The 27,188-nt window shown below is 54.2% G+C and overlaps 6 protein-coding genes across 6 annotated transcripts; 2 read left to right on the top strand and 4 right to left on the bottom strand.

The window, feature by feature from the left end:
• Positions 1 to 227: 227 nt before the first annotated feature.
• MYCTH_2310298 (uncharacterized protein) lies at positions 228 to 2,147 on the bottom strand. The gene is made up of 2 exons (XM_003665946.1): positions 1,683 to 2,147; positions 228 to 1,619 (listed from the first exon to the last, which is right to left on the bottom strand). Exons 1-2 carry the CDS (start codon positions 1,735 to 1,737, stop codon positions 478 to 480), a joined length of 1,197 nt encoding a protein of 398 aa, XP_003665994.1. The 5' UTR covers positions 1,738 to 2,147; the 3' UTR covers positions 228 to 477.
• Positions 2,148 to 7,507: 5,360 nt separating this feature from the next.
• On the bottom strand, positions 7,508 to 8,914 carry MYCTH_2112775 (uncharacterized protein; the record flags this gene model as incomplete). The annotated part of the gene is made up of 4 exons (XM_003665945.1): positions 7,508 to 8,108; positions 8,171 to 8,235; positions 8,331 to 8,463; positions 8,631 to 8,914. 4 exons carry the CDS (start codon positions 8,912 to 8,914, stop codon positions 7,508 to 7,510), a joined length of 1,083 nt encoding a protein of 360 aa, XP_003665993.1.
• A 1,758-nt stretch (positions 8,915 to 10,672) lies between these two features.
• On the bottom strand, positions 10,673 to 14,986 carry MYCTH_2310289 (uncharacterized protein). Its single transcript, XM_003665944.1, has 3 exons — positions 14,775 to 14,986; positions 13,714 to 14,664; positions 10,673 to 13,635 (listed from the first exon to the last, which is right to left on the bottom strand). The coding sequence occupies exons 1-3, from the start codon at positions 14,866 to 14,868 to the stop codon at positions 10,751 to 10,753; spliced, it is 3,930 nt and encodes a 1,309-aa protein (XP_003665992.1). The 5' UTR covers positions 14,869 to 14,986; the 3' UTR covers positions 10,673 to 10,750.
• A 1,160-nt stretch (positions 14,987 to 16,146) lies between these two features.
• Positions 16,147 to 16,353, top strand: MYCTH_2069178 (uncharacterized protein; the record flags this gene model as incomplete). The annotated part of the gene is made up of 1 exon (XM_003665943.1): positions 16,147 to 16,353. A coding segment is annotated over one exon (207 nt), but the record flags the coding sequence as incomplete, so codon positions are not given.
• Positions 16,354 to 17,443: 1,090 nt separating this feature from the next.
• MYCTH_2310287 (uncharacterized protein) lies at positions 17,444 to 18,543 on the bottom strand. The gene is made up of 2 exons (XM_003665942.1): positions 17,574 to 18,543; positions 17,444 to 17,511 (listed from the first exon to the last, which is right to left on the bottom strand). The coding sequence occupies exon 1, from the start codon at positions 18,491 to 18,493 to the stop codon at positions 17,645 to 17,647; it is 849 nt and encodes a 282-aa protein (XP_003665990.1). The 5' UTR covers positions 18,494 to 18,543; the 3' UTR covers positions 17,444 to 17,511; positions 17,574 to 17,644.
• Positions 18,544 to 21,250: 2,707 nt separating this feature from the next.
• On the top strand, positions 21,251 to 23,173 carry MYCTH_2068961 (uncharacterized protein; the record flags this gene model as incomplete). The annotated part of the gene is made up of 2 exons (XM_003665941.1): positions 21,251 to 22,123; positions 22,280 to 23,173. 2 exons carry the CDS (start codon positions 21,251 to 21,253, stop codon positions 23,171 to 23,173), a joined length of 1,767 nt encoding a protein of 588 aa, XP_003665989.1.
• Positions 23,174 to 27,188: the final 4,015 nt, after the last annotated feature.

Raw genomic sequence — 27,188 nt, 5'->3', positions numbered from 1 at the left:
AGTATAAAATCTGCTCCGCAGCGCAAGCATCGATATAGCTACGAAAAGAAAGTTCACTAGAGATAAACCGAAAGCTCTAGATTTTCTTGCCGACGATTTTGTTCAAGATTTTTGCTCGAGGACAATTGGCACGTATTTGTAACGAATCCGCTAGGCAATCACTGAAGACAATGCTGAGATCTGTCATTCGTGTATCTCGGGAGAATGCCGGCAACTTCCCAGCAAAAGAATAGCAAAAACTCCTCTAAAAACCCGTTCTGATCTGCGTGGCGTCGTTATCCCAGTCCATGCCAAAAAAAAAGGAAAAAGAACCATTGCCAATCTAAACGCCAAAGCCATGCGCTACCAAAGGTATCTCAGACAGATCGCTACGTTGCCCAAGCTTCGCTCCAGGCCCTGTAAGGGCGGAAGGATGAGCTAGAAAGAGACAAGGAGATGCGAGAACAAAATTGAACCGGACCTTGTTCGCTCGGTCGCTTAATCCGACTGGGTATCAGCCTGGACGCGCTTGACGACCTCGACAACGGCGGGGAAGAGCTTCTCGTTGGGCTGTAGGCCGCAGACCTGCTTCACGACGTCCTCAGGACTGTTTTTCTCCATGATCTCGGCGAGCTGGAACGACTCGTCATCGCCCTCGACGTTCTGGAAGCGGAAGGCCATCTCGGCGGCGTCCAGCAGAGCGGCATAGTCCTTGCCGTGCTCAGCCAGTTCGGCGGCGGGACCAATGAAGCGTTCCTTACGGCTGAGCTTGCGCAACGGGGCGCGGCCGACGCGCTCGACGGCGTCCTCGAGGTGAGGATTGCCGATACGGCGGACAATCTTCTCGACGTAGGCCTGCTGCTCCTCGTGCGAGATGCCGTGCTTCTGCGTGATGAGGTCGGCCGTGTTCTGCAGCGCCTTCTTGACCTCTTCTTGAATCTCGCGGTCTTGCAGCGCGTCGTAGACGGTGCTCTTACGCCGGATGTAGCCGTGGTACGCGGCCGTGGCGTGGCCCGTGTTGACCGTGTACAGCTTGCGCTCGATGAAGGGCTGCAGGTTGTTCACCCAGCGAACACCCTTGATGTCGGGGGGGGCATGGTCGGCAAATGGGGTGCTGTCTACCACCCACTCGTAGAACTTCTCGAGCCTAACGTCGAGACCGGCGTTGGGGTCCTGTGCGGGGACGATGCGGTCGATGGCGGAGTTGGCGAACCGAGCACGCTTATCGTAGTCGGCAAGCCGGTCAGGATTGGTGTTCTCTGGCGACTTGATGAAACCAGCAAGAGTATCGGTGGCCCCGATGGCGTTCTCGCAGGCAATGACAGCGACCGGAGTAAGCTCCGGCGAGCGGGCATCGATACCCTTAGCGATAACGGGTGCGATGAATTTGAGGATGTGGGGCCCGACGGAGCAGGTAACCAAGTCCGCCGTGGCAATTTCCCGAACCAGTTCGGCCTCGTGGGTCCTCGAGTTGATGGCGCGGTAATTGGTGATAATGGACTCCGACGTCCCGTCGGCGCCGACTTCAATCACCCGATAGCTCTTTTGGGAGTTGAGCTTGGATACAGTTGCGTCGTTAACCTCAGAGAAGACGACCTCGTAGCCTGAATTGTGCAAAAAGCAGGCGACGAAGCCACGACCTGGAAATCATCACGGTCAGTCAAGGTCGGTCGTCGATGCCAATCTCCCAAGAGGATTCATACCGATGTTTCCAGCACCGAAGTGGACGGCCTTCTTGGGGGCATTCCTTTGCGCCATTTTGGAAGGTAGGATGTGTTGAGTAGGTTGAGGGTTGAAGAAGGAAGTCGAAAGAGAGATAGATGATCGACGGCTCAGAATCTCGGTGCAATAGGAAAGGCAGTCGAAGACGAGATGATGACGTGTGTTCTTAACAACGGCAAGGGCCTTAATACGAGTTGGCAGAAAACCTTAGGATAAAGAAGATGAAATGACTGAAAAGTCTGCAGATAAAGGAAAGGAAGCGCTCAGACTCCGAGGGGAGGCCATTTCTCTTATACAGTCAGGAAGCATTGCTCTGACGATGTGGGCACCGTGTCTCAGGCTGCTGTAGCTCGTCGTTGCCCCTTTGGCCTCTGAACCTACGAGCCCGCTGTTGGGATCATCGGTGGGCCTGGTGTGACGGCTTCGTTTGTGGCTTGTCTGATAACGGAACGGCGGCTTGTCGGCTGCAAGTTGCCCCACAACCAGCTAACGGCCCACCGCCCCACTTGGCTGTGACCAAACGCGGCTGGCTGATGGCTCGAGCCCCGCTCTTGCTTCCTGCCCTCGAGACGAACGGCGCTGCATCAGATCGATCGTGGCTCTACACGAGAATGATATGGAAGATCGAAAGATCGAACAGTGGAGGCCAATTGATCCACGGCCCGCCGCTTGTCTTACTTGTTTTTCTCTCTTATGGCCCATAGATATGAAGAGAAGGTTCGATGACCCTTCACTCGCGCCTAGGTTGGCGACTTTGAAACGACCGCAGGCCAGAACTTACCGTTTGTTTTTCAAGGGTGCCGTCAAAGTAACAATTGGGTCGGCCACGATGTCATGGTTGCCCTGCTTTACGACGACCGTACTGTGTAGACCACAGTTTACGATTATGCACTTGTACCGTTGGTCTCAACCGCCGTTAATCTTCGCTTGAATGACTATTTTCGTGCAAGCACACGCAGGGTCCAATGCCAATCTTCGTGGTAACGAGGCGTGGCATCAGGGTCTCGAAATGGGACTGGCAGCAGGCCACAGGACCGCCACACCCAAGATGAGTTGGCTGATTGGGAATTCCTTCCAGAATGGTGGCTGGCTCGTGGTGCTACCTTGATTTTGGCCTCCCCTCCCCCGGCTCTGCATAATGACGCTCTCACGCTCTTACACTCAGCGCTCTTACACGCGTTCACAGCGTTTGCAAAGCCCGACTCTTTACACGAGTCCAGCGCACTTGTGGCAATCTAAGTCCCAGAACGGAGCCGGTGACGTCCGGCTAGGTGGTGCCCAATGAACAGCTTGAACGGCAAAACGGTTCCCCTTCCATGAAGCGGGTGTACCTCACAGTGCGCAATCATGACGACACAAATCCCTCCGTTTTTCACCTCCCCGTTCCAAAAAAATTACACCTACAAACAGGATAAGCAGTACTGTACATCTAGCATGCAGAATCTCCACTGTCTGCTTCGCTGCCAGTCCTGGTGGCCGACGCTGTCGACCCGTGGTTGACCCCGAAACACGCCGGGCGCGCGCCCAATTTGACGAAGGCCGGGCCGACCGAGGGCTGAGACAGGCTGGCCGTCGGAGCGAAGCGTGGCCAGTTGATCGGGGCGCGATCGCTTGGCTTCCGTCATTGCTGAATCGAACTGGTTGGAGTGTACTGTGCACTCACCGACACCGACTGAACTCAATGACTATGAATCAACGCAGGTGCGGAAACCCTCAGCCCCTCCATCGGATTGTGCGCCTCTTCCGCATGCAAGACCCTATTTTTTTTCAGGGTCCGTGTAACGGGGGCCCCGCTATGACGACATTGTGGAGTTTCTATCGTGGGGCAGGGCTTCAACCTGGCCAATGATCGGGAGCATACGGTGATGTGTCAGGCGCCAAGAACCGCTTTCTCCATCAACGAACATCTAGGTTGCATTTTGCTGATGACCAAGGTTTCGACTCGTCCCGCGTCCCATCACGTTAAAGAAGCGTCCTAATTTCCTCCTTCAGGAACTACTGTGTACACTGCTTTGGTATACTGTTAAAGGAGTCGACCGCATTTCGTACCATTTTCTACATAGTAAGCGTGGCCAGGAAGGGCCGGCTGTTTCAGGTTCTCGTGTGGTTTTGTTTTGCTTCCTCTTATCGGGCCTTTCCGGGTCTGCAACTACTCGCAGGGACGGCCATTCAGTGGCCGCCAGGCTACCAACTAGGTCAACAAGCGCAGTTCGTTTACAATTTACTACTTGAGACATAATAACCAGATCCGTCAAAGATTCGGCAGCGTTACACGTCTCCAAGAAACATCCGGATCATGAGGCTACCGAGCGCCCATCTCCCACCCCGAAACCCCTCCCAACCGAGCAATCGGCAATATCCCTGTAACTGCCGCTTGCTGCTCTCTTCAACAACCTGGCAATCAGCAATTCACTGATGTACCACCACCTGCTCGCTTCCCATCGTCGTGCATTACCACGCTAGGTAACTGGGTGACCACTGGTTAGCTGCAGCTCCTTCCTCGAAGGCTGTCGTGAACAGCTGTGATTCGAGGTTTCCTTGATTCGAACCCGCCTTTACCCCGGCCTCCTGCAGGGCAAGTGGAACGCCCCACCAAGTCTTTCCGTTTCCGCATATCGCCAGATGTCGCCGAGCAGGAGGTTTTTGCTCTTTCGTGGAGGCTACCTGCAGCCATGGGAATCTTTTCAGAATCCGATCTGGCAGGCACACTGGCCAATGACTGGCATTGCACAGAACAACCGAAGATCCATGCCTTTTGCCAGCCCTTTTGCAGCCACCATGGTCTGATTTTCGCCTACCAATTTTTGCGGCATATCTTTGCTGCCGTGTTCCCTGGCTTTAACCCCTGCAAACCCCTGCAATAATTAGCGGCTGCCAGCCAATTCCGCCCATTTTGGCCAAACGACCCTATCGCGTCTTCTCAGAGTAATGCATCTCGCACTTGGCGGCCCGGCCTCGCAGATGGCTTGCTTCCTCGGTTTGAATCTATTCCCAATAGTTGTTTTGGGACTTCTGACCTCGGCAACCGCGGCCGCGAGGCGATTCGGCCCGGTCAGCGCTCTTTCTGGCACTACGGTCTTCTCATACTATGAGAGTAGGACCGAACACTCTATTGCTGGTCATAATGAACCGCTTTCATTGAACAGTTGAGGCGGAACACATGCTCGTTAGACGTCGTTCTTTTCGTGAAAGCTGAGGCCGCCTAATTATCAATAGTTCCGAGCTTCCAAATTTCGACGGATCAGGCGAATCGGCACCGGTTGGCTAGTCCAGGGAATTCCATAGCACAAATGGCCTAAAAGATCGCCGTCAAGAGACGACCTCTCGACCTCCGATTGCCGTCATGCCACTCCGACCAGAAGGCGTCGGCCTATGGCACGGGCGCATCCGCAGACTTCTAGCTTGATCAACGCCATCTCGAGGTGGAACACGTCGTCCGAAGGCCGTGGAGGGCAGAGCGGAAAGCTCGACAGGGAACTTGAATCCTAGTCCGCATCTGGCAACGTACCCTTGCGTCGATCAGGGAACACCCGATTTGGTGGAGATGTTGACCCAGCAGTTGTTGTTGGTTTGGGACGCTGCTACGAGCAGCGGCAGAGTCGTCGGTTCGATGCCTCTAGGCCGACCGAAGTTCAAACTCTGAACATCTGTTCGATATCAATTCCTCAAATAGAAGGTCTCTAGAGGCATGCTTTGGGAGGGGGCAGCCTTGACAGCGATCGCTTTCTACCCGTTTCCTTTGAAAAAGGAAAACCCGGCTGGGACGTATCAGGAGTTCACTTAGTTGGCTGACTGTGTGCGTGTCTTCTTGCCGAAAGGAAACGATTCCCCTTGCGCAGGTTGCTTTCCAATGGCAAGTGGTTACACCAGTCCTGCTGCCGGTCCAAGTCGAGTACTTTTTTAGTCGTGGATAGTGGTAGGAAGGCAATAATTCCTGCCAAGGCCGCAATAGTGTAATAGTTAATCGTGCACCTGCAAACAAGCCGTCTATGCCCCCGGCCTTACCTCCCAGATCGGGAAAGAGGGCCAAAACACAAACGTGGCATCCATGCGGCACTTTTATAGGATGACGGTTTGCCGGAACACCCCTCGCGCCTCCCCCTTATTAACTACAGAGTATAGCGCAAGTTATAGCGTGCTGCGAGTAATCCGAGCCCCGCCGCCGCCGCGACAACCCCCTGCGACAACCCCTCATTTCTCGCGCGTTCCCGGAGGCCTCTTTTTCTCTCTCACACACACGGCACCCGCGGTGGATCCCCCGTGGCCGGCTCGCGGAGCCAATGACCTCGCCGGACGCCGGGCTCGCCAAGGCCTGCCGCCCCCGTCCGGCTGCGGCGGTGGGGTCCTCGGATCCGCTCTACCGTTTTCGCTCTCTCTCCTGGGGGCTTCGTGCCGATCTGCTCCGTAACCGTGCCACCATGCCCCGCGTTCGCGCACTGTGGGAAGCAGGAAAGCGAAAGCCCGGCTGCGGGATCGGATAAGACGGCATTTCTCGGGTTGGTTGTGTGCGTGCGTGTCCTGTAACGCTGTAGTATTGGGGGGTTCCCGGGACCCTCGTGGGGCCCTTGGGTCAGGGGATACGTTGCCCTCTTTTGATTCGTCCATCACGGCCCAGTCGTCAGTCTTATTACCATTTTGCTGCAACTCCCGCTGTGCGTAAAAGTACCCCCGAGTGCTGCAGTTTTGGAGGCAAGGGGCCCGCATCGAGATGAAAGTGCGCGCGAGAAGAGATGTTGGTGAGGAGGGGAACGCAGCGGGGCGGGAGGGAGCAGTCCTTCTCCGGGTTTCATTGTTTCATTCTGGTCGGCTGGAAGGGAGCTCGCCATCTCTGAAGGTCGCAGTCCGCGACAAGGGGAGAGCAGACTAGATGGGAAGCGACGTCTCTTCGACCTGGGGGATCTCGAACCGCAAACCGTTACATCTGACCAGGAAATCGATGGAGCTCGCTGGAGTCCATAAGGCTGTCGGGCCAGGAACAAAACCTGGGGAAAACGGAGTCGAATACAGAGATCAGCAAGCCCTAAAGGCATGTTTATAATCCATCGCCTTGGTTTGCTGTGGGGACGGTGGCAACAGGAGTTGTCTCAAAATCTATGGAAACAGTTCCTTCTGGTATCTGTTTTCAACCTTGTTCCTGGTCGCCGCCAGCAGTTGCTTGCCCGGGTCTTGGATAGGAGATCGCCTATCTAATTATTATTAGACTACGCCTGCCGACTGAGCTGCGTAAGGGCGCCGAGCAACCTCAAGCGAACTGGTCCAGAAGAACCCTCAGCAGTTACGAATTGCACGATGGGCGCTCAGTCCGCTACAGGTTACCGATGCTGCCGTCGCGAGCCAGCACCGAGTAATTGGCTGCTTCTAGCCCCGCTGTATTGATCTCCGGCTAAAATGCCACTACAAACACCCTCATCCATTCCCCCCCTCTCGGCGGTCCCTGGCCGCGATGCTCTCTGCTCAGACAAGGGAAACTCGGCCGGTAGAGATTTCAATAATGATGGAAGCCTTCTACCTCAATGACGGGGAAAGCACCGGGAAGTTGTTTCCGTTAACTCACTACTAATCATGGCTTTTCTCAAGCTCGTCCAAGCGTCATAAAGACGCACATTAACAGCAGGTCCTGAACAAGGAGCAAGTGGCTAGAGGGCAAGGAAAAGTTGGTGTGTCCGACAAACAAGGAAATAGCGATCTATCTTGCATGGGATATCAGCAACAAGCAACATACAAAGTCTTGATAGACAGAAAAAAAATTGACCGCCCGCCGTCCCGTCCCTAGCTCCCCTCACTTATAATTTCCCCATCCTCGTTGTCATCCCCTTGTCACGGGCCGGAGTGCCATCTCGTCCGGCTCCTCTCTTCTCCTCCTCCTCTTCCAGGACCGCATCCCGACGACGACGAAGACGATGCTGTTCCAGAAGCCGCGGAGTGAGCCGGTGAAGCCGACGACGAGCAGCAGCGGGTACGAGGAAAAGCCCGGCTTTGCGAAGGAGGCGACGCGGTTGGTCGACGGGGCTACCCAGACCAGGAGCAGCGCGAGGAAGAAGAAGAGTGGCATCAGTATGTACTGTCGGAACGAGAGAGAGGACGGGTTGGAGGGAATGATGCGGGTGGAGGTGGACGCGGCGTAGGACTTGCCGCCGCCGCCACTGCTGCTGATAATGGTGGTGGTGGTGGTGGTGGTGGCGGCGCCGTTGGGGCCGCCGTAATCGGCCGTGGTTGAGTTGCGGGAGGAATCGGGGTAAGACACGGCCGTGACGGGCGGAATGTCACCGTCATCGTCGGCACCAGCGGCAGTGACGGTGGCGGTCGCCCGGTGCATCCTGCTGGTGATGGACTCGAGAACACGTCGGCGCTTGACGATCTCCAAGCCTACGAGCAGGTACAGGGCTATGGTGATGATGATGCTGGACCTGGTGATGCGTCAGTTAGGCATGCCTCTTGACACCATCCGAACAAAGGAAAGCACCATTACCAGATGGGCACGTAGTATATGATGATTCTGAACAATACCCACTTCGGGGCGATTGCACACCAGAGCTGTTTGAAGCGAAGGGAACCCAGAGTGTTAGTGTTGTTTGTGAACCGTACGCTAAACCCGGTAGGCTTGGACGTGGGGGACAAGCGCTGCGTACCGTCACTCCGCCATACATGGGGCCCTTGTCCGGGGTTCTGATAAACAACATCACGAAGGCGGGGATGAAGGTGACGGTCGTGATGCTGGCCACATACTTCCATTCCAGCCTCCGCAGCGACTCAATGTCGTAACTGTGTTAAACGATCAAGTAGACATTTACGGCCATGGCCAACGTCCAGAGCACGTCCGCAATTGGGAACCTGTAAGTGTTTTCGTCGTTAGAGACAGAGATTATGGTGTTTCAGAGCAAAAAGAGGGGCTGGGACATCTTGGTGTGCTGGAATCCCAACGTACATACATCTGGTTAAGAAAGCCCTGGAATTGGCAGAGGGCGGACGTATCCCCGGCTCTGGGCCCGCTGGTCGAGATCATGGTACACGTTACGTCGAGAGCATTGTAAAAGGCGTTGATGACGATGAGGCGGTGCATGGGATTCCGGAAGTGCTTCGTGAAGCAGAATGTCAAGAGGATGGTCAGGACACCGAGGGCGGAGAGCGTCGACGCCAGGCGCGTCACGGCCGTCAGGACCAGGCGCTGGCCCTCGTCGAGGGTGGCACCCTCGCCACCGCGGATGTGCAACATGGCGGCTGCCGTACGCTCCCAGTCATGTCAGTTAAAGTCGAGTCGCGATCCTGCCGCCCGACTGGTTGTCGTCGTCATCGGTGCTGCTGATTTTGGGATGCGGCCATCGTCGAGAGAGAGCGAGGATGGTGACTCGAACTGCTGTGTCCCATGGCTGAGGCCTGAGGAGGTCGACATATTGATTGAGAGGCATGGCGCAATAGGCTGTGGTGGATGGCGTGCTCCAACCGATTGGGATATAACAAGCCTTGTTATTTTGCTTGGCTGTTTGGGCTTCTCAGCGGAAATCCGAGGCTGTGGGGGGGCGGTCCAATCGAGCTGTGCAGCTATGCAAATTCAGCTCCTACTGGCCGTGAGTGGCAACTGCGATTTCCCAAGACCATGGATCCTGCCGCGTGAGGCGTGGGGGTTACAGAGCAGAAGCAAGGGGTCCATAACCCGATGCTACGGTTCGCACCATACGTCAGGCAGCCATCGAAAACCGGCGACTACGCTAATCAATTGGTGTAAAGCAAAGTGCTGTTCTGGAGCTTAACACTTAAAAGACCTCAAACCACCCGCTCCCTTGGTTCCCGCGATTTCACCATAGCTTACAAGGGTTGTTGTATGTCGACAATGACAGGAGCGAGAACATGTGGTTAAGGAGAGGAAAGCAGGCGCTAACCAGCGGCAGTTAGTTGTTCGTCAATACGCTCAAGGAAAGGTCGACAAGCTGAGTCTTGATGACTCCCGCACTCTCTCCCTCCCATTGAGGCCGCGTGCTGTCTTTCTCCATCGACTGGAAGGATTTCGACATGGCAAATAAAGACTGCCCATCGTCACCTTGCCAACGTATTTGGTAATTTCCCTTCACTACGACGCTGTAACATAAGCAACCTGGGGGTGCCCAGACTGGGCAGCGATGTGCTTTGTTCAGCACATCCCGCGGCCCCACGCAGCCAGCCACATTGCTTTTTGTCGCAGCACGTCGCATCCATCGACCCAAAGTTATGCAGAGCGAGAAGAACAATTTCGAGCAGAGAGCCGTGAGAAGCGACTTCAGGGTGTAGTGGCTATAAACGGAAAACAACAGCATATTAGTGTGCGTGTGTCATGCATATGGCCCTTCATAGCGAGCATTATATTCCCGTCTTCATGAGATTCTAGAAAAGGGTGGGTGGTATATCGACGGTCCTCACTGCTCTGGTTTGCCCTTCTCACAATTCGGGGAAGCCCACAGAGATTCTCGCAGTTGCTACCGCTTTCCAGAAACTCGGAACAGGATTTGACGTTAGAAAATACCGTTACTTGTCGTGTACGTAATTACCTTAACGTTATGCTTTGCTACGCCTCAGTTCCGAGGCACCATAGTAGGCCTGAGGTTTCGCTTCGTGCTGCGATCGCCTTAAAACGAAGAGTTATAAGTCGTAGAGGAAGGTGCATGATTGAGGCCCGGCTACTCGCAACTGCCGTCATAATTATCCCTGTGGCGAATGCACTATCGTTTGCAGGCGACGCGTAGGGAAAGAGCTTCGCGTACGGATGGAAGTGAGGGACCCGGTGGCCACTCAGATATACGGGGGACCTTTTGGGGGAAAAGTTTACACTTTTACAAGGAGCAAAGCTCTTTCCTTCACTCTTCAATAGCACATTTCCGTCAGAGAACTTTGACAAGCGAAAACGAAGCTCCAAGCCGAGCTCTCATCCTTCGCTCTCCAATGTAAGGATTTTGGACATCTCTGACTCGCTCGATTGATGGGTGCCTCAACTCAAGGATCATTAATTAATAATAGTTTCAGATTTGAATGTGATTATTTTAAACCTATCTTTAGACACGAAAACGCTGGTACGACATGATCAAGGCAGTCTACGCTCTAATCCCCATTGACTGTTTTGACGGGCCTCGGAACGGGGTCGGTTGCCGGGCGACATGGCGCCGATGCTGGCGGCCAGCAGACCGGGCGCCCCGACGGCCGACCGCATTGCCGACCCAGAGCGCTTCCGCTGCCTGAGCTTCCGCTCGCCCTCAGTCTTCTTGGTTCGGTCAACTGCAAAGGCATCGGCCAGCGCCGCCATCCGCCCGCCGCGCACCCGCTTCAGGAAGGCGAGGTCATCCCGCACTGAGAACATGGTGCTCCCGAAATCTCGACCGACACCACCGGCTTCGGCATCCTCGACGGCGTAGGCGTCCCAGAGGGCATCCGTATCTGCAGCGGCGCCGACAACCCGTCCCCGCTCCTCGTCTTCGGCGTTCTTCCGGCGGCGCCACGAGGGAAGCCTTCGAGCTGCCCACCGCACCCCGGCGCGGATCCACCGGTCCGGGAGCAGGCGGATGAGGACACCGATGGGGATGGAGAAGAAGCCGAGCACGAGGGAAATGGCCCACTGAGGACCGGTCAGACGGGTGACTACGAAGGCATCGCCGCCAAAGAAGATGATGAGGACCTGGCCGGCCACCATGACAGCCATCATGAACACGAAGAGCGGGTTACGGTGCAAGCCCTCGAGGATGTTGAGCCGGTTGTCGATGCGCCGGCTGTTGACGAGCTTGAAGATCTGCATGAACACGAAGACGTTGAAGACGAGGGTGTGCTGCTGGGGCTCTGAGTAGGACGACGGGAGCAGGGACGGCCCGGCAAAGTGCAGGGTCAGGGTGACGGCTAGCTGGTACACACACTGGCCCAGGATCATCTTCCACATGGTTAGGTTGATGAGGGGCGCGAGCCGGGGCTCCGGGGCACGGTCCAGGAGGCTGCCGGTGGGCGGGTCACTGGCCAGGGCGAGGGCGGCGAAAGTGTCCATGATGAGGTTGACCCAGAGTAGCTGGATGGCGTTGAGGACGGAGCGCTCCTGGTCACTGGCAACGGCCGAGACGAAGGTCAGCACCACGGCCGTGATGTTGACCGTGATTTGGAATTGGAGGAACTTCTTGACGGCGTCGTTGATAGCCCGTCCCCAGGCAAGTGCCTTGACGATGGACGAGAAGTTGTCGTCCATGAGGATCACGTCCGACGCCTCTTTGGCCACCTCGGTGCCCATGATGCCCATCGAGAAGCCCACGTCGGCCGCCTTGAGCGCCGGCGCATCGTTGGTCCCATCTCCCGTGACGGCCACCACCTCGCCAAGCGACCGCAGCGACTCGACCAGCACCCGCTTGTCCTCGGGACTCGACCGCGCCAGCACCCGCAGCTCGCGGACGATGCCGCGCCTCTGCTCCTCGCCGAGCCGCCGGAACTCCGCTCCCTCCATCACTGCATGCTCTTGTCCATGCCCATTACCACCTTCGTCCTCTTGAGCGAGGATGCCGCACTCGAGTGCAATCGCCCGCGCCGTCTCGATCTTGTCACCAGTCACCATCTTGACCGCCACCGACGCCCGCCGGCAGTCGAGCACGGCCGCCGGCACGCCCTCGCGCACGGGGTCCTGGATGGCCACCAGGGCAATCCACGTCATGTCGCGGAATACGTCGTCAAGCTCAACGGCCCAATCCTCGTCCCTGCCACCGTTGTCATCGCCATCAACTCCGTCGTCATGATTCCCCCGTCTCCCAATCCCAGCCCCGTTACCGGTTCGCGGCGGGGGCCACTCGTCCATGTCGCGAAAGGCCAGGGTGAGCGTGCGGAGAGACCGCGACGCATACCGAGACGCCGTTTCGGCGATGCGCGCCTTATCGGGTTCCCGGAGCGGCGAGCGCGGGAGCGGCCCGGCCCCGCCCGGGTCGGCCACACCGGCGCTGCACCTCTCCAGCACCACCTCGGGCGCCCCCTTGACCAGCAGCCGGTATCGATTTCGGTGTGGGCGGTACCCCCGCCCTCCGGATCCGGAGTCGTCATTCTCGCCGTTATCGCCGCCACCGCCGTCATCGCCGTAACCGGGGGGCCGCTGGATGACGGAGCCCATGCACTTGCGCCGCGAGCTGAACGGGAAGAGGTGCACTAGTGGGTGCTTACCACGCTCGGCCGATAGCGGGCCCAGCTCCAGGTCCCGCTTGGCCCAATCCAGCAGCGCTGTCTCGGTCTTGGTGCCAACGAAGACGAGCTTGCCTCTCTCGTCTTGGCCCTCGAAGGCAGTCGTGTTGATGGCGATTGACTCCTTTACGAGCTCTCGAAACTCGGGGCTCGTCGCCGCCAGAAACTCTTGTTGTTGTCGATGCTTTTGTGTCTTCTGCTGTTCTTGCTGTTGCTGTTGTTGCTGCTGCTGTTCGTGTTGCTTCTTTTGCTGTGGTCGTTGTGGCTGCTCTGTTGCGTCGCCCGCCGGCCATCCCGGGGTCTCTACACCGCCGTCCTGGGTCTCTGTCGCTTTCCTCCTGTTTTCAAGAGGCCCATAACCACTGTCAGAACCCTCCGAGCTAGCAATCCTCCCGTCGCCAAAGGTGACGACTCCTTCTCCCGTACCCAGACTGCCCGCAACCACCGTCATGACGTTCTCGGTCAGTGTTCCTGTCTTGTCGGAGCAGATCACCGTCGCGTTGCCCATGGTCTCGCACGACTGCAGATGTCTCACCAGGTTGTTTTCCCTCGTCATCTTCTTGGTGGCAAATGCCAGGGACAGTGTCACGGCCAGTGGTAAGCCCTCGGGCACGGCGACCACGATGATAGTTACGGCCGTCATGAGAATTCGCAGGAAGGTTTGTCCCTTTTCGTCGCCGCTGGCTGGATTGCCAGGGAGCTTTGCAAGAAACTCGATGAAGAGCACGGTGAAGAGCAGCAGGCCGGCGCCGCTGCCGAGCTTGGCGATGTACCCTGGGCATCATCAGTATTCTATAAGCACAAAGTCGTAGGAGAAAGCTGAGAATATATAATTAAGGCAAAAGGGCCTACCCGCGAGCACATTCAACCTCGCCTGCAGCGGTGTCATGCCGGGGTCAGTGCGGAGCGCCATCCTGGTCCGCCCATGCACGGAATGCCGCCCGACCGCCGTCACGAGGAAGGTCCCAACACCGTCCAGGACCCGGGAGCCCGAGAGGAGGAAGGGGTCCATCTTGGCGAGCGTCCTGGCGTCTGCATCGTGAGCCCGTCGGAACGCCTGCGAGACGGCCTCGGCCGGCATCTTCCTGACCACGCCCGACTCGCCCGTCGCCGACGACTCGTCGCAGCCGACGCTGTGGCCGTCAATCAGCACCCCATCGACGGGGATCACGTCGCCCTGCTCTAGGACCATGACGTCGCCCACTAGCACGTCGTGCACTGATACCTTGGCCGTCCTGCCGGACCGGACCAGTGCCACGGATCGGTCCTCTTTCTTCTGGTTGAGCTTGCGGAACTGCCACTCCTTCTGCCAGTCGTTGAGCGCGCTGACCAGGACGACGACCAGAACGGCAACCACAATGGCCACACCCTCGATCCACTCCACCCGCGCCCCCTCGGCGCCACTGTGGCCATGGAAGGTCCGGTACAGGCCCAGGGCGAGCGAGACCACGGCCGCCACGCACAGCAGGATCAGCATCCGGTCCTGCAGCGCCACCCACGCCAACTCCAGGAACGACTTCGATTTGCGTTCCGGCAGCCGGTTTTCTCCAAACACACGTCGCCGGTCCGCGCCATCACCGTCACCCTCGCCCTCGCTGCCGATATGTAGACCCGCCCGGATGTCGGTCCGCAGGCCCTTTACTAGTCCCTGCAGCCAACCTAACTGCTGCAGGACGGCGACGGACTTTGGCTCTATCAGCTTGGACAGGTGGCCTGGGCTGAAAGCAAACGGGTTGTCCTCGATATTGAAGAGCTCTTCTTCCCCTGGATCCGGCCGTATCCCGCCCGGTCGTGATTCGAAGTCTACACAGGGCAGGGAGCGAGCGAGAGAGAGAGAGAGCAAAGTCAGTACAGATGCGGGTAAAAAGAAAAGGTGCCGCTTAGAGGTATGACTTAGGAATGGAGTCGCACACCGGGCTGACTGCCGGCCGCGGCAATGTCGATACTGATATCGGAGTCATTTTGCGGCGGTAATGAGGATTGGAAGGCCCGTTCGTTCTGAGCCATCTTGCCCTCTGTCTAAGACTGCAAGAACCATCTGTCTCTACAAAGAGAATGATTAAAAGGAGGGAAAGAAGATGAAAGGCAGTCAGACTGGAGACAGGCAGAGCGCGATATAGACAGGATGAACCCCAAAACAAAATGTGTTGGAAATGGAGGTTATAGTATAGCAAGGTAGTTTAGCTGAACCGTACCGGAACCTACCGCAAATGGCATGACGTTGAAAAAAGGGGCGCAGTCTAGCCTCTTCTTGGCGTGACGTCTCGTTGACGAGTGTAGGTGAGAAGACCATCAGGCGGTGGCGAAGATGTGAATCGAAGGAACGATTATTACAAGCTGCTTTAATAGCCAGGAATTAAGGGCCCCATGGTTATGGTTCTGGCACAGCCACACCCTAAAAGGCCTGTGGTGGTGGATCAGAACGATCGTCAAAACAACAACGCGTTCCACTCTCATCCGCACACAGCAACCCATGATCTCAGAACTCGGGCCGGTTCCTATGATCTAGTTCTCTGTTCCATCGGCGCATCTGAAACAGGGCCGAGGGTATTCTCACCCTGCATACACTCCGTCCTCCGGGGATGAAATTAGTAAGTTACACGATAATTATTGATTAGCCAGCAACATGCCCACGACCGGAGCGATTCCATGGGCCAACGATATATCGAGCACCCAGGAAGGCGACGGCAGCAACACCGGCACCGCCTCGCCGTCAAGGACGACATGGATTGGATTTATCGTCTTTGGAATCTGCGCCGTGGCTCTGGCCATTGTCATAGTCATGCTCTTTTTGTACGCCCATGCTGCGCTGACGTTGAATTCTCTTCTACTTCTTCTTCTTCTTCAACATCCCCCCTCCCCAACCCCGAATATTCCGATAATTATTCAGTTGCCAATTCACGGTTAGGAGAAGGAACCACGCAGTAGCCGTCCGTAGCGATCCCGAGTCGTTGACGAGAGGGCGGAGAAATCATTGCTCAAACAGCCACCGAACGAGCAGCCGGAGCCCGGCTGTCGTCGAGCTGGGCCGAACCTACAAGCAGTTCCGAGGGGATGATGCCGTGGATACCAAAATCCCCGCAACCCAACGTGGCCAGTCTGTTGAATGGCAAGTGGTCCTCTCCGCACGCTCCCCCTTCCGGACCTCGTGCTGCTCCCTGGTTCCTCCCTCTCCTCTTATCTCGTTCTCGCCTTCTTATCAGGCCCTCAGCAAAGTTTAAAAAAATTAGCTCTAACCTCAAATCCCAACACGGACGACCGGCCCGTTAACCCACCCGCAGCGTCATATGCTTGGAGCCGTTCCGGGACCAGAGCCTGGTCCGCGCCCTGCCGTGCCACCACCTCTTCCACGCCGAGTGCATCGCCCGCTGGTTCCGCAAGCACCACGACACCTGCCCCATCTGCATGGCGCGCGACGACTCCGTCTCCGGCTCCGGCTCTGGCGGAAGCGCGTTGCCCGAGCCGCCGCCCCCTGCGTTCCTGGCATTCTGAGATTATAATTAGGTGGGGAAAAGATTGCATGTATGTAATTACTTAATGATAATCAATGATTTTTTGAGGACGGTTAGGATCGAGGCGAGAGTGAGTTCCTGGGGGACATTCGGGAAGCATGAGGCTGCTCGATTTTTGTTTTTTTTTTTTTTTGGAAGTCGTCACGTTTGCATACACTGCAATTATGTGTATATTTCCCCTAAGTAGCATATTATGGCATTACAAAATCTTGGGATACGGTTGCTGACGTAGCATACCCGGCTCGCCGCTCGCCCGATGTTTTGCCGGCCGTGATCCCGTTCGCGTTCCCGGAGTAGGGCCGCCTCCGTAACGGCGGCAAACGGCGCCGGCAACGGAGGCCGGAAGGCGTCGCCTATTCTACTTCGTTCATACCTATCATATCTATCGAACCCTCCGGAACGTATCCTATACATTCGTAATAGAGATATATTATTAGCGCTAGGATCCCGGCCCCTATTGGTATAGATAAGGCAGAATGTTAGTATAGGTCATTCAGGGCTGGTTATCGAGGATACGAATTAACCGCGCGTCTGACCCTCGAGGCTTAGTACTAGCTCGCTCGTTCTGTCAGAGCCTCCTTCCTCCCTTCTTCCCCTAACCTTAGAATCCCCTTCCTCTCTTTCTTATTATTCTTCCCACTCCTGATATGCTCCTTAGCTCTGGTTTACTATAATGATATAATAATAGTTACGCTTCTCTAGGGTAGATTAGAAAGGTATTAATATGCTTCTCTGGGATTACTTAGATAGTGCTATAGAGGAGGAGGGGAATAAGGAGCCCTTTGTTAGTCTAGGTATGAAAGTAGAATATAATAGAATATAGATTGCTTAGACTAAGTATATCTTTTTCTCCCCCTTCCTAGGCTTTACTTCCCTAATGTAATTTAAATCTTAATATTATATCTTAGGTAATATATTTATATATTACTAATTTTAATATTTTATAATAGTTTCTATCGACTTATAAACAAAGAGTATAAAATTAATAGCTATAGTACTTTCTAAAGGTATATAGCCTATTATTAAGCCTAAAACTAGTATTAACTAAAGCTATTATAATATTAACCCTTGCTACTTCTAGGTAGACTTTACTTAAGACCTATTAGCCCTAAGGGTTTAGGCACTAGTCTAAGCTTTTCTATATATATATATAGTTAACTCTATCAAGGAACATGTCATACTAGGGCCGGAGGAGCGTACCATAGTCTGTACGCTTAATTCTACCTATAGTGTCATTGAGGTTTGGCAGAGGCTCATCGTATCGGCCGATTTCAAGGTCCTCCGTAGCGAGCGGAGAGCGCTTGGCCGTTTCCCTTCACAGTGTTATCGACGCCATCGCCGTTGACAAGGAGAACTCGACTTCTCAGATCTTGAAGGACATCGTTTGCTGTGCTGTAATGTTCCTTCCAGCAACCATCGATGATATGTCCAATCGCTAGTGTGTCGACTGGCGGAAAGTCCTCATTCTTCAGTCGTTCATCCACCTCCTCCTCGCTCAGTCCGGGAAAAACGCGGGCCCACGCCACAATCTCGTACATGGAGGAGCCTAATGCGAAGAGCTCTCGCTTGTCTCGAGGGCGCTCCATGAAGTCTCTTCCTCTGCAAGGTAACTCGTAGTCCTGGTCCTCCAAGGTCCCGCCATTGTAGCCAAGGGCCTCACATACGGAACCGCCAAAGTCGCCGATCTTGACGTGGAAGTCAGGAAACAGGAACAAATTCTTGGTGGAAAAATCGAAATGCCAGACGCCGCGGGAGTGCACATGTGCCAGTCCCTGGGCGACGTCTAGAACCATGTTCAGGCGTGTTTTCAGCGGCGGAGGATCGTCTGGGTGCTGCTCGAGATAGTGCCTCACGTCACCAAACGGGGCAAGCTCGAGGCGTAGGGCACGGACGCCAGGGTGGATCTCCGAGAGGCCGGAGCAACGGAGAATTTGCGGATGGTCGCCGAGCAGTTTATAGATGGCTGCCTCCCGGACAATCGCATCTTCCGATGGGCATTCGAACGACGCACAATGCCGACCGTTTTCCCACACATCTTGGCCTTTTAGCACTGTTTTCCCGTCGGTGCACGTAATGAAGGCAGATGCCCCCATGCCGATAATCGACCAATGCCAGCCCATTGTAATCGCACGATACTCTTTTGTGACCAAAACGAACGAGGATCTTTACAGCGCTGAATTCTGAATTGGCAGGCCATTTGGACGGGGCGGTGTGCGGGGCAGTGTGTATGTTTTTGCCTCAGGCACCAGAACACGATTTAGGGAAACCCATTCCGTCTGCTACCTCGTCGTCGAGGCGTTGCATAAAATCCGCTATAAAGATATCTATGCTAGGGCTCTCGCCTCCATCGCCGCTGGCGGGAGCTGGAGGCGGATTGCAACCTCTGGAACAACTTTGTTCAGGTCTCCCTTCGGTTCTCAGACAAGTCGTTCGGAGGATTTATCTGCTCGGTTCTCTTGTCAATATAGTTGCGGTCAGCTGGCGCGAAGGGAACTCACCGGGGAAGGTGCGATAGGTTGAGGATCACCCGCTGTGCCTGTACCCAAACCAGGGTCGCAGGTCTCGGAGGGCCTTCAGGGGCCGGGTCTCCTGCTGAGTGAGACCGCTCTTTCATGTTGACGTTGTTGGAATTGAAGAGGTATCCGTATGTCCAGTTCGTCCGCTGGTCTGGTCGCATAATGGACAACCTCAAACATGTGTAGAGGAACTTGGAGGGATGCTTGCTTGAGAGTTAAACCGATGTTTGAGTGACGGTGCCTTCGCTCAGGACGGAATCCTGTTATTTTATATATAGACCTCAGAAGAACGCTTAAACCTCTAAGTCTTGCACTTGCGGCGGGCTATAAGCCTCGCTTTTCCCGTTCATCTGCAATGCCCTGTCTTCATCATGACAATTCATCCCCGGCGATGAGTTGTCCCTAGTACTTTGCCCTCCACTCACCCAGTGACGTTGTGGGAGTGTAGGCTGTGCGGTGGGCCGCACGAGTGTTTTAGCAGAACCCGTTGGGTAGAAGTAGAATAATAACATTCAAGCCTTACGCCAATAAGCTAGCTGAAGCGCCTCTTCCCGGGCTTCCAAACCAGATCGCGCCCGAAGTGGACTGGTGAATACTGTAAAGGCAGCCTATGTATGCCTACATGGATACACGGTCGGACCCGAATGAGCATCGTTCGCCAGAACATGGGCCATAAGGTGAGAAGGTAGGACGGACGTATAGCTCGAAGATTAGCGAACGCGACAAAAGCTGCCTAAGGCCGCCTTGGTTTTCCGCCGAAGAGCCGAGATGTTAGATAAAGCTAACGATCCGTATATCTAAGACCAATATACTGCAGGCAGAGCTTGTATACCTTGTACACCTAAGCTAGAGGCGTGGTGTAGTTAGGCAAGATGAGGACATTTAACCTACGTGACGATCGTCTAAGATACTTTATAATAGCGGTACACTTTTGGCAAGGAGATAGGAGTTAAGGTATAAGAAGCCTTTGGCAAGGAGTGTGTTATTTATAGCGCTATTAGCGATGGCTATCATTCGCCGACGAAGGGCGCGGTAGGTTACGAGGCAACACGCGAGCAGAGGATGGCGCCGGTTACGCTATAGAAAAAGTAGGGTTGACCTGGTTATAAATCAACGTTATAGTATATGCCGAGTTAGCAACTACTACGCCTTATAATTTGCCAAGACGTCTAGTGAGGCCGTAAACGCATTCGGTTAGCCAGGAATAATCTTTATAGCACGTTAGTAGAACTTGTAGTCACAAGGCGATATTAGGATCACACTATGTGGTGGACTGGGCCTACCAGGGCTCCAGCCCTACCGAGGTTACAGCCACCCACATCTTCCTGCAGGCTGGCTCTGGACGCCTCCGTCCTTCTTCCTCCAGAACCATCGCCAACCATCAGAGTAGCAGAGATACGAAGATCGTCAGTTCTATCCGCGCATCCACTGCAAGACACTATGATATAGATAGGAAACAGAGTTAGGAAACGGAAGAGCAAAAACTAAGCAGGTTACGAGGTCTACCGTTTTGATGCTCGGAAAACGTCAACAGCACGTGACCACGTTTTGCTAAGTCAGCAATTTTGGGCCTAAAAAAAAGGTTGACGACTAGGTCCAGATTCGCGTTCTCGCCTTCCAGGGAGAAACGACAGCTTCTGGTCTTCGTTGTTGTTTAAAGGGTGCGGTTTCCTGTCCTTGTAGCTACTAGTTCTGGACCCTTCTGAGCAGACATAGAACTTTTATGCGCAAAACGTGGGCGCGAAGGAGTACCAAGCTTGACGGCTCCACAGAGAGATGAAGGACTAGATGGCGGGCACGACAGGCCCAGATGGCTAAGGTATGAACAGACCCGGAAGAATGGTACACACGATGCCTTGGGGAGAAAAAGAAGGCGCCCGGTTTCCAGCCACGCAGTTCACAGTCTTATTATATACCAGTTGCATCTCAAGGGTGCTCTTTCCCAATATCAAGCAATTAATTACTTAATTACCAAGTGGCCTACTGCAACTGTCCGACCTTTACCAATGCCTGACCTCATCATGTGTGCCTTCCTTTACTTTAAGTCGCTGCATGGCAGGAGATAGACGAGAGGGGCCCGGTACCTGACATGAGCCTGACATCACATATTTAATTAATATGCTCGTCCAACCCGACGTGATAATGACGGTGGTTGGGTTTCGAACTTCTCAAACCTACAGATTCCTCCGGAACACAGAACAACAGGGGCCGCATTTTCTCAAAGGAAAGAAGAAGCCTTCTCACAGCTACTGTGAGATTCTATTTCAGATCCCCTCTGGAATCAAAGTGTCATTTACTTTAAACACAAAACGCACCATCGTTTCGCTGTTCGGGCGCTGCTCCGCAATTCTACGTCCGACCATGTCTGCTCCCTGGGAGGAGATCCCCTTCGTCGGACCGGTGCTGGGTTCCCTGGTGGATGTCACCCAGCATCAGGCGATCCAATTGGGAGAGCAGGTGGGGACCGCCGCGAGCGTGGTGGCCGACGCCATCATTGGAAAGGAGAGGAAGGAGAGGGCCGTCACCGCGGTGCCGGCGTGGCTGGTGGACAAGTTTGCCGACAAGGATCGGATCGTCCAGGCCGCCAGTGAGACGGTCCGGGACGCCGCTGATGACTCGCTGGTTCAGCTGTCGACACAGGTCCTGCAGCGGTGGCGCCCGATTCAGGATGGTGCTGCGGACGCGATCGAGAGAGCGCAAGACGACGAGGTCGAGAGCGTCCTCCGGTGTTTGTGGGGCCTCGTCACCTCAATCTCCGAGAAGGTCAGCCCCGGGAAGCTGCTGAAGGCCCTGCCGGAACTGCCGCGGCTGGTGCTGGAGACGGCGCTCGGCACCGTGGGCCGGCTCGGGGTTCTCCGGGGCGGGATACTCAGCAACGAGATCAACGTGGCGACGCTGGGTCTCGTGTGGAACCACTTCGACGAGCTGGTCAAGTTCTTCGTCGACCTGATCGAGTGCGTCAAGTGCTACGCCCCGGCGAGCTCGCTGGATGGCAAGGCCGCGCAGGGAGACCCGCACGGGCCCTACAACGAGCTGGATCTCTTGCAGCCCATGAACAGGCACGCCGTGGCCTGCCAGCTCCAGCGGCTCGTCAAGTCGGTCGTTTTCATCCTCAAGCGCGCGGCGGCGCCTGTCAAATTCGAGCAGATCGACATGACCAAGGAGACGATCCTGCCCAGCGACGACTGCGGCCTGGGCACCCTCATCGTGGTCCGACCGTCGGGATGGCAGTGCGTGGTCGAGCCGGGCATGCCACAGCGGCCCTGGACACGGCTCCCGCCCTCCTCATTGAAAGCAGGAGGAGGGGGCCCACACGGAAAGCAACCCGGAGGAGGACCGGTGGCGGAGAGGCTGGGTCCGGGGGCACAGCCGTCGGACGAGCCGCCCAAGGTCACGAGGGAGAAGTGGCTCTTCGTCAACGGCATCGCGACGGAGCTCTTCTGGCTGCACCTCGCGTGCGAGAAGCTAGCCAAGAGGTACTCGCGCGAGGTCACCGGCGTCTTCAACCGGGGTGACGGCATCCTGTGGGACCTGATTGAGTGTGCCGGCGAGAGGGACGCCCGGGGGGTGGGAAGCGCGGGCAGCCAGAAGGCGGCCACCAATCGGACCAAGAGCAGCCGGATGGCCCAGGAGAAGCTCGAGGAGCAGCTGAGGGCCGCGCTGCGGCAGGCCGGGGAGGGCAGGGCGTACGACCACGTCGTGGTGATTGCCCACTCGCAGGGCTGCCTCCTGCTGCGCCCGGCGCTCGAGGAGCTGATCCTGTCCGCCGGGAAGGACTCGAGAGGAGCGGATGACATCCGGAGGACGATGCTGGATCGACTCTGCGTCTTTACGTTTGGGAGCCCGAGCGTGGACTGGAGGCTGGGGCGGGACGAGGACGGGGCCTTCCCGGCGCCCCTGAGGGGCAGCAAGCAGGAGAAGCGCGGAACGGACCTCGGGTTCCTCAGCTCGCACGTCCTCTGCACCGAGCACTTCGCCAATGCGGCCGATTTCGTCGCGAAGCTCGGGGTCCTCAGCGAACATAAGGACGAGCACGACAGCGGCTACGAGTCGGACAGCGTCTTTGTCAACCGCGAGAAAGACTGGGTCGGCCACCTCTTTGGCACGCAGTACAGTCTCGAGAGCAGGCACTACGGGGCCGAGAAAGGGCCAGAGAAAGAGATCGGCAGGGTTGCTCAAATGGCGGGCTTCAGCTCTGTCTTACTCAACTGCCAAGGGGGGATCTCGATTCGAGACGCAATGAGGAACGCGAACGCCGGACAACAACCGGATGGGATGGTGTGATCGAGACGGAAGTCGCAGGTAATTACCGCCTCGGCCCTGACAGCAGGAATGAACCCTCGGTGTGGGCAGGTCGCTATCACTACTGATTACTACATGTACGGACTCACTCCGTACAATAATAATACATGCAATTGGATCACGAGGGGGAGCTGACAGAGGCTCTTACCTGGCGGCAATGCAACATCGGCCCGTCCTTGTGTTCACCCGGCGGAGCCGGATACAGCGAGCAGCAGGACGCTGAGTTGCAGACGGGGAGCCCTAGGTTGCGCAGCTTCGAGTCAATAACACTCTCCGGAGGACCAGAGTTGGCCCAATGAGATGCGAAACCGTATGCGGTCCCCACGCATCCGAATGGGCGGGTTTTTGATTTCGGCCTTGTAAGAATGCAGGGACCAAGCACGCGAGGTGGTTTCGGGTTCTTGTGTTCACGCTTTATCGGGAAACCTGGGAACGGATGAGCGTCGGAGCTAGAGCGAGAGAGGAGTGGAACAAAATCTCACGGTTACATCAAGGGTCCCGTCATGCCTAATAACGCGGGCAGTCAACAGACCATGTCTCGATGTAGGAGCTGAGCAGATATGAGAGCATTTTTTCATGTCTCTGACCCATGGGATTCCATCGTAGCCGGCGAAGAGAAATAATATGTCTTCAGGGGGATTACGCGATGGCTATTAAGCCCCGATCCGACTCGAAGGTGATAATAGACAACGAGCTGTTGCAGGCAATCGTTGCAATGTGACATCGACGGCTGCATGCCTCCTCGAATCACTTCCCGCATCTAAGGTGTTCCTGAGATGGTCACCGACAAGACTCATGACAGTTCACTTATATCTGCTCTGAGCGCACCATACTCTTCAGTCGCCATGCTCTTCAAGGACATCCTCTCCCGTGCATCCTCACTGCTGCTGCCGCTCCTTGTCACCACTGCTACCTACTATGGGCGCCACGAAGCCGACGTCGCTGGGCATTGCAAGTTTCTTTCCGAGTACCCGGTAAACAGTTGTCTGTTACTAACACCTAGATGGTTTGAACCTAGATCCTGTTTGAGGGGTACCAACCCCTCGATGTCTGCGGACCACTGGAGCTCTGTTCCTCTGTAAGCCGCGGGCCCCTATTTCGTTTTTTTTTCCTTTTTGTTGAAAACAAAAAAAGAAAAAAATTGAAAGGAGAAGAATACCACACATTAATAACTCTACTACTTAATAAATGTCGCGCTACGAAGTCATTAAGCTGTCTATCATCAGCCACGCCGCCGTGCAGACCATAATCAACCTAGTCGGGTAATTAGATACGCGCCTCACACGGACTCCCACTGGGATTCGTTTTCCATTGTGTACAATGTGAGCAGCAGTGATCCTATCCTATCTATTTTCTCGTTTTATTTTTTTTTATAAAAAAAGCAAAAGCTGACAGTGGTTCCGACAGGTTCCCGGAGCGGACAAGAACAGGTCCCTGGTCGACTGTGTCAAGCCGGTCGGGTTCTGACCGTTCACAAGGCCCCTTCAGCGAATGGGCCAGGAAAAAGACATGGCGAGCGTAAGGATTCACGATATTGACACCACCCCGTCAGAAAGATCGAGAAGGAAAGCCGGGAGATCTGCACCAGGGTTTGTACCTGATACACTATTATTGAGAACGGTATTGCCCGGCCCCGTCCGGATAATTACATAATTATGGAGCGGAAGCCTATTAGTATAATTAAGCCGTCTTGATAAGCCGAGACGAGGGATCAGCATTTAATTAGGATTTGGTGGTGGCTAAGAGGATGCGTAGGATAATGGGCAGGTCAGGGTACCTTGGTGTTCTTGGAAAGGAGAAGGGAAGAACAAGAGGGAAGAAAGTAAAATAGAATGGGAGAGACGGTCTTATATATGCGAAGTGGTACTAAAGCTGGCCAATGAGGCGCGGGCATAGCTGATGCTGCTCCGATGCCCTAATCCCCTGCCCTCTGAAGACGCACCAGCTGCTACAGCTCGATGGCTGCAAATCAGTATAGCTTAGAAAGGCTGCAAACAGGTACGACACCACAGCGGTGTTCGCGCCATGGGCGGTACTCCTGAACCAGCTGTTACGGTCTGCAGAAGTAGGTGATAAAAGCGTTGATTGTTCTAAGTGCCGAAGGCACTTAGAGAAGCTGTCTAAATATATGTTGACCCTGGCTTGTCATCCCTATTGGTGGGTCAGTCCGATCTGACCTATAGACAGTTAAATCCTATAACACTAGCAGTATTAGACTGAACTAAAAAATGTTAACAACTGCCTAATCTCCTTTCTAGATCTAATTCCTTGACAATGTTCCTCTTATATAGCCTATTTCTATGTTTTCTATCTAGTAAGAGGGCTAGTGATATAGGGAGTAAAGAAGGTGTCGTTAGTTTAATTATATAAGACTACCGACTTATACTAGACTACTAACTTACACTAGACTACTAACTTACACTAGACTACTAACTTACACTAGACTACCAACTTATACTAGACTTTTAACACTACTAAAACCTTAGGCCCTATAGCCTACGCCTATATAGGTCATCACTACCTAGGGCATAGTTAAAGATGGCAAGAGTAATAAGGACTTTGCCAAATACCGGTAACTAGCTACTAAGGCCGACCTTCTTAGGCTAGCTTAGACTATAGTCTAGAGATAGGATAAGGCTACTAATAGTATTATAAAGGCCCTTAACCAGATCAAGGCAGAGCTTAGGCAATTATAAGAGACTTCTATAGCTGTAAATAATGACTATATAGCTACCTTTAACTAGAAGAAGGGAGTAGATAAGAAGCTACTAAAGCTCGAAGGTATAATCGCCTAGCTTAGTAAGTATAATATACTAGCAACTATACTATAGAGGGCTCCTAGAGCCTAGGTACCTATGACTTAGCTACTGCTAGTAGCTACTATAAGGCCTAACGCCCTTCCTAGCTTAATTGCCTGCCTAGCCGTATACCTGCTGCCTATAACTGTCACGAGCCAACCATATACCACGACCCGGTAGGGTGTAACAGGCTGAATGAGCTACTAATCAAGAAGGGCACGAAGCAAGGCTGACACAGGATTGCTAGGGAGTATAGGCTACTACAGGTAAACAATTACCAAAAAGGGAAAGATAGCAGAGGATAGCTAGCTACCAAAGGCGATCCAAGGACAGGATAGAAGGGGACTATAAGTAACTAACAGAAGTATATATACATATAAATAGTCACTTATTATAGTAGACTCTAGGAGTTTACTAGTGATAGCAACCTACAATTACAATACTTATACCAAGCATTGCTAATTACTATAAGAGATAACTCTAGTATTATTATAAACCCTTTAGCTTTACCAAATCCCTTAGACAACCTACCTACTTGTCTTACTTAATCTACCTTTATCTAAACCCTTTTAGAAGAAGTCTAAGTTAGGTTTATTATACGTTGCTATCACTCCCTTTATTCTATTGTAGTTTAGAATAGAGGTAACTTTGACCTCGACATCAATATAGCTACTAACGTTATAGCTAAACAGCTGCTTACCTAGCTTGGCTAACTCTATTAGCGAATCTAGGAGTTAGACTAGAGAGATAAGGCTACTTAAGCTCGAATTAAGGAACTCGAGAATAGCGAAAAGCACTTATAGAAACCAGTTAACGAGGCCTATACCAAAGTCAAGGCACTCGAAGGCGCTAAAGCGAGCTATATTAAAATCGAACTACCTAGCAAATATAGAGGAACTAAGGAGGATCTTATAGGATTCCTAACAAACCTTTGATCTTACTTCTAGCTTAATAATGACAAGTTTCTAGACAATAAAGCTAAAGTCCTCTATATAGCTATAAGACTAGAGGGCAAGGTACTTGGATAGTTCGAGCTTATATAGAATGACTATCTTACTAAGGAAGATGAAGACGACCGAGACGTATTTATATAGGTAGTCTTTCGATCTTATGACCGTTTTGAAGAAGAGCTTTAGAAGGTTTTTAGCGATAAAGACAAGAAGATTTATATATAAGAAAGACTTGCTAATTTCTAATAG

Source organism: Thermothelomyces thermophilus, chromosome 6, assembly GCF_000226095.1.
Source record: "Thermothelomyces thermophilus ATCC 42464 chromosome 6, complete sequence".
Classification (NCBI taxonomy): Eukaryota; Fungi; Ascomycota; class Sordariomycetes; order Sordariales; family Chaetomiaceae; genus Thermothelomyces; species Thermothelomyces thermophilus.
Note: the sequence above shows the minus strand (reverse complement) of the source record. Positions and strands in the feature narration are given on the sequence as shown.

Excerpts from the sequence above, each read along its gene's own strand:
- MYCTH_2310298 (XM_003665946.1), bottom strand. The coding sequence starts at position 1,737 with ATGGCGCAAAGGAATGCCCCCAAGAAGGCCGTCCACTTCGGTGCTGGA. Across the intron at positions 1,620-1,682 it reads CTTCGGTGCTGGAAACATCG|GTCGTGGCTTCGTCGCCTGC; the intron begins GTATGAATCCTC and ends GATGATTTCCAG.
- MYCTH_2310289 (XM_003665944.1), bottom strand. The coding sequence starts at position 14,868 with ATGGCTCAGAACGAACGGGCCTTCCAATCCTCATTACCGCCGCAAAAT. Across the intron at positions 14,665-14,774 it reads CGCGGCCGGCAGTCAGCCCG|ACTTCGAATCACGACCGGGC; the intron begins GTGTGCGACTCC and ends TGCCCTGTGTAG. Across the intron at positions 13,636-13,713 it reads GAGGTTGAATGTGCTCGCGG|GGTACATCGCCAAGCTCGGC; the intron begins GTAGGCCCTTTT and ends GATGATGCCCAG.
- MYCTH_2310287 (XM_003665942.1), bottom strand. The coding sequence starts at position 18,493 with ATGGGCTGGCATTGGTCGATTATCGGCATGGGGGCATCTGCCTTCATT.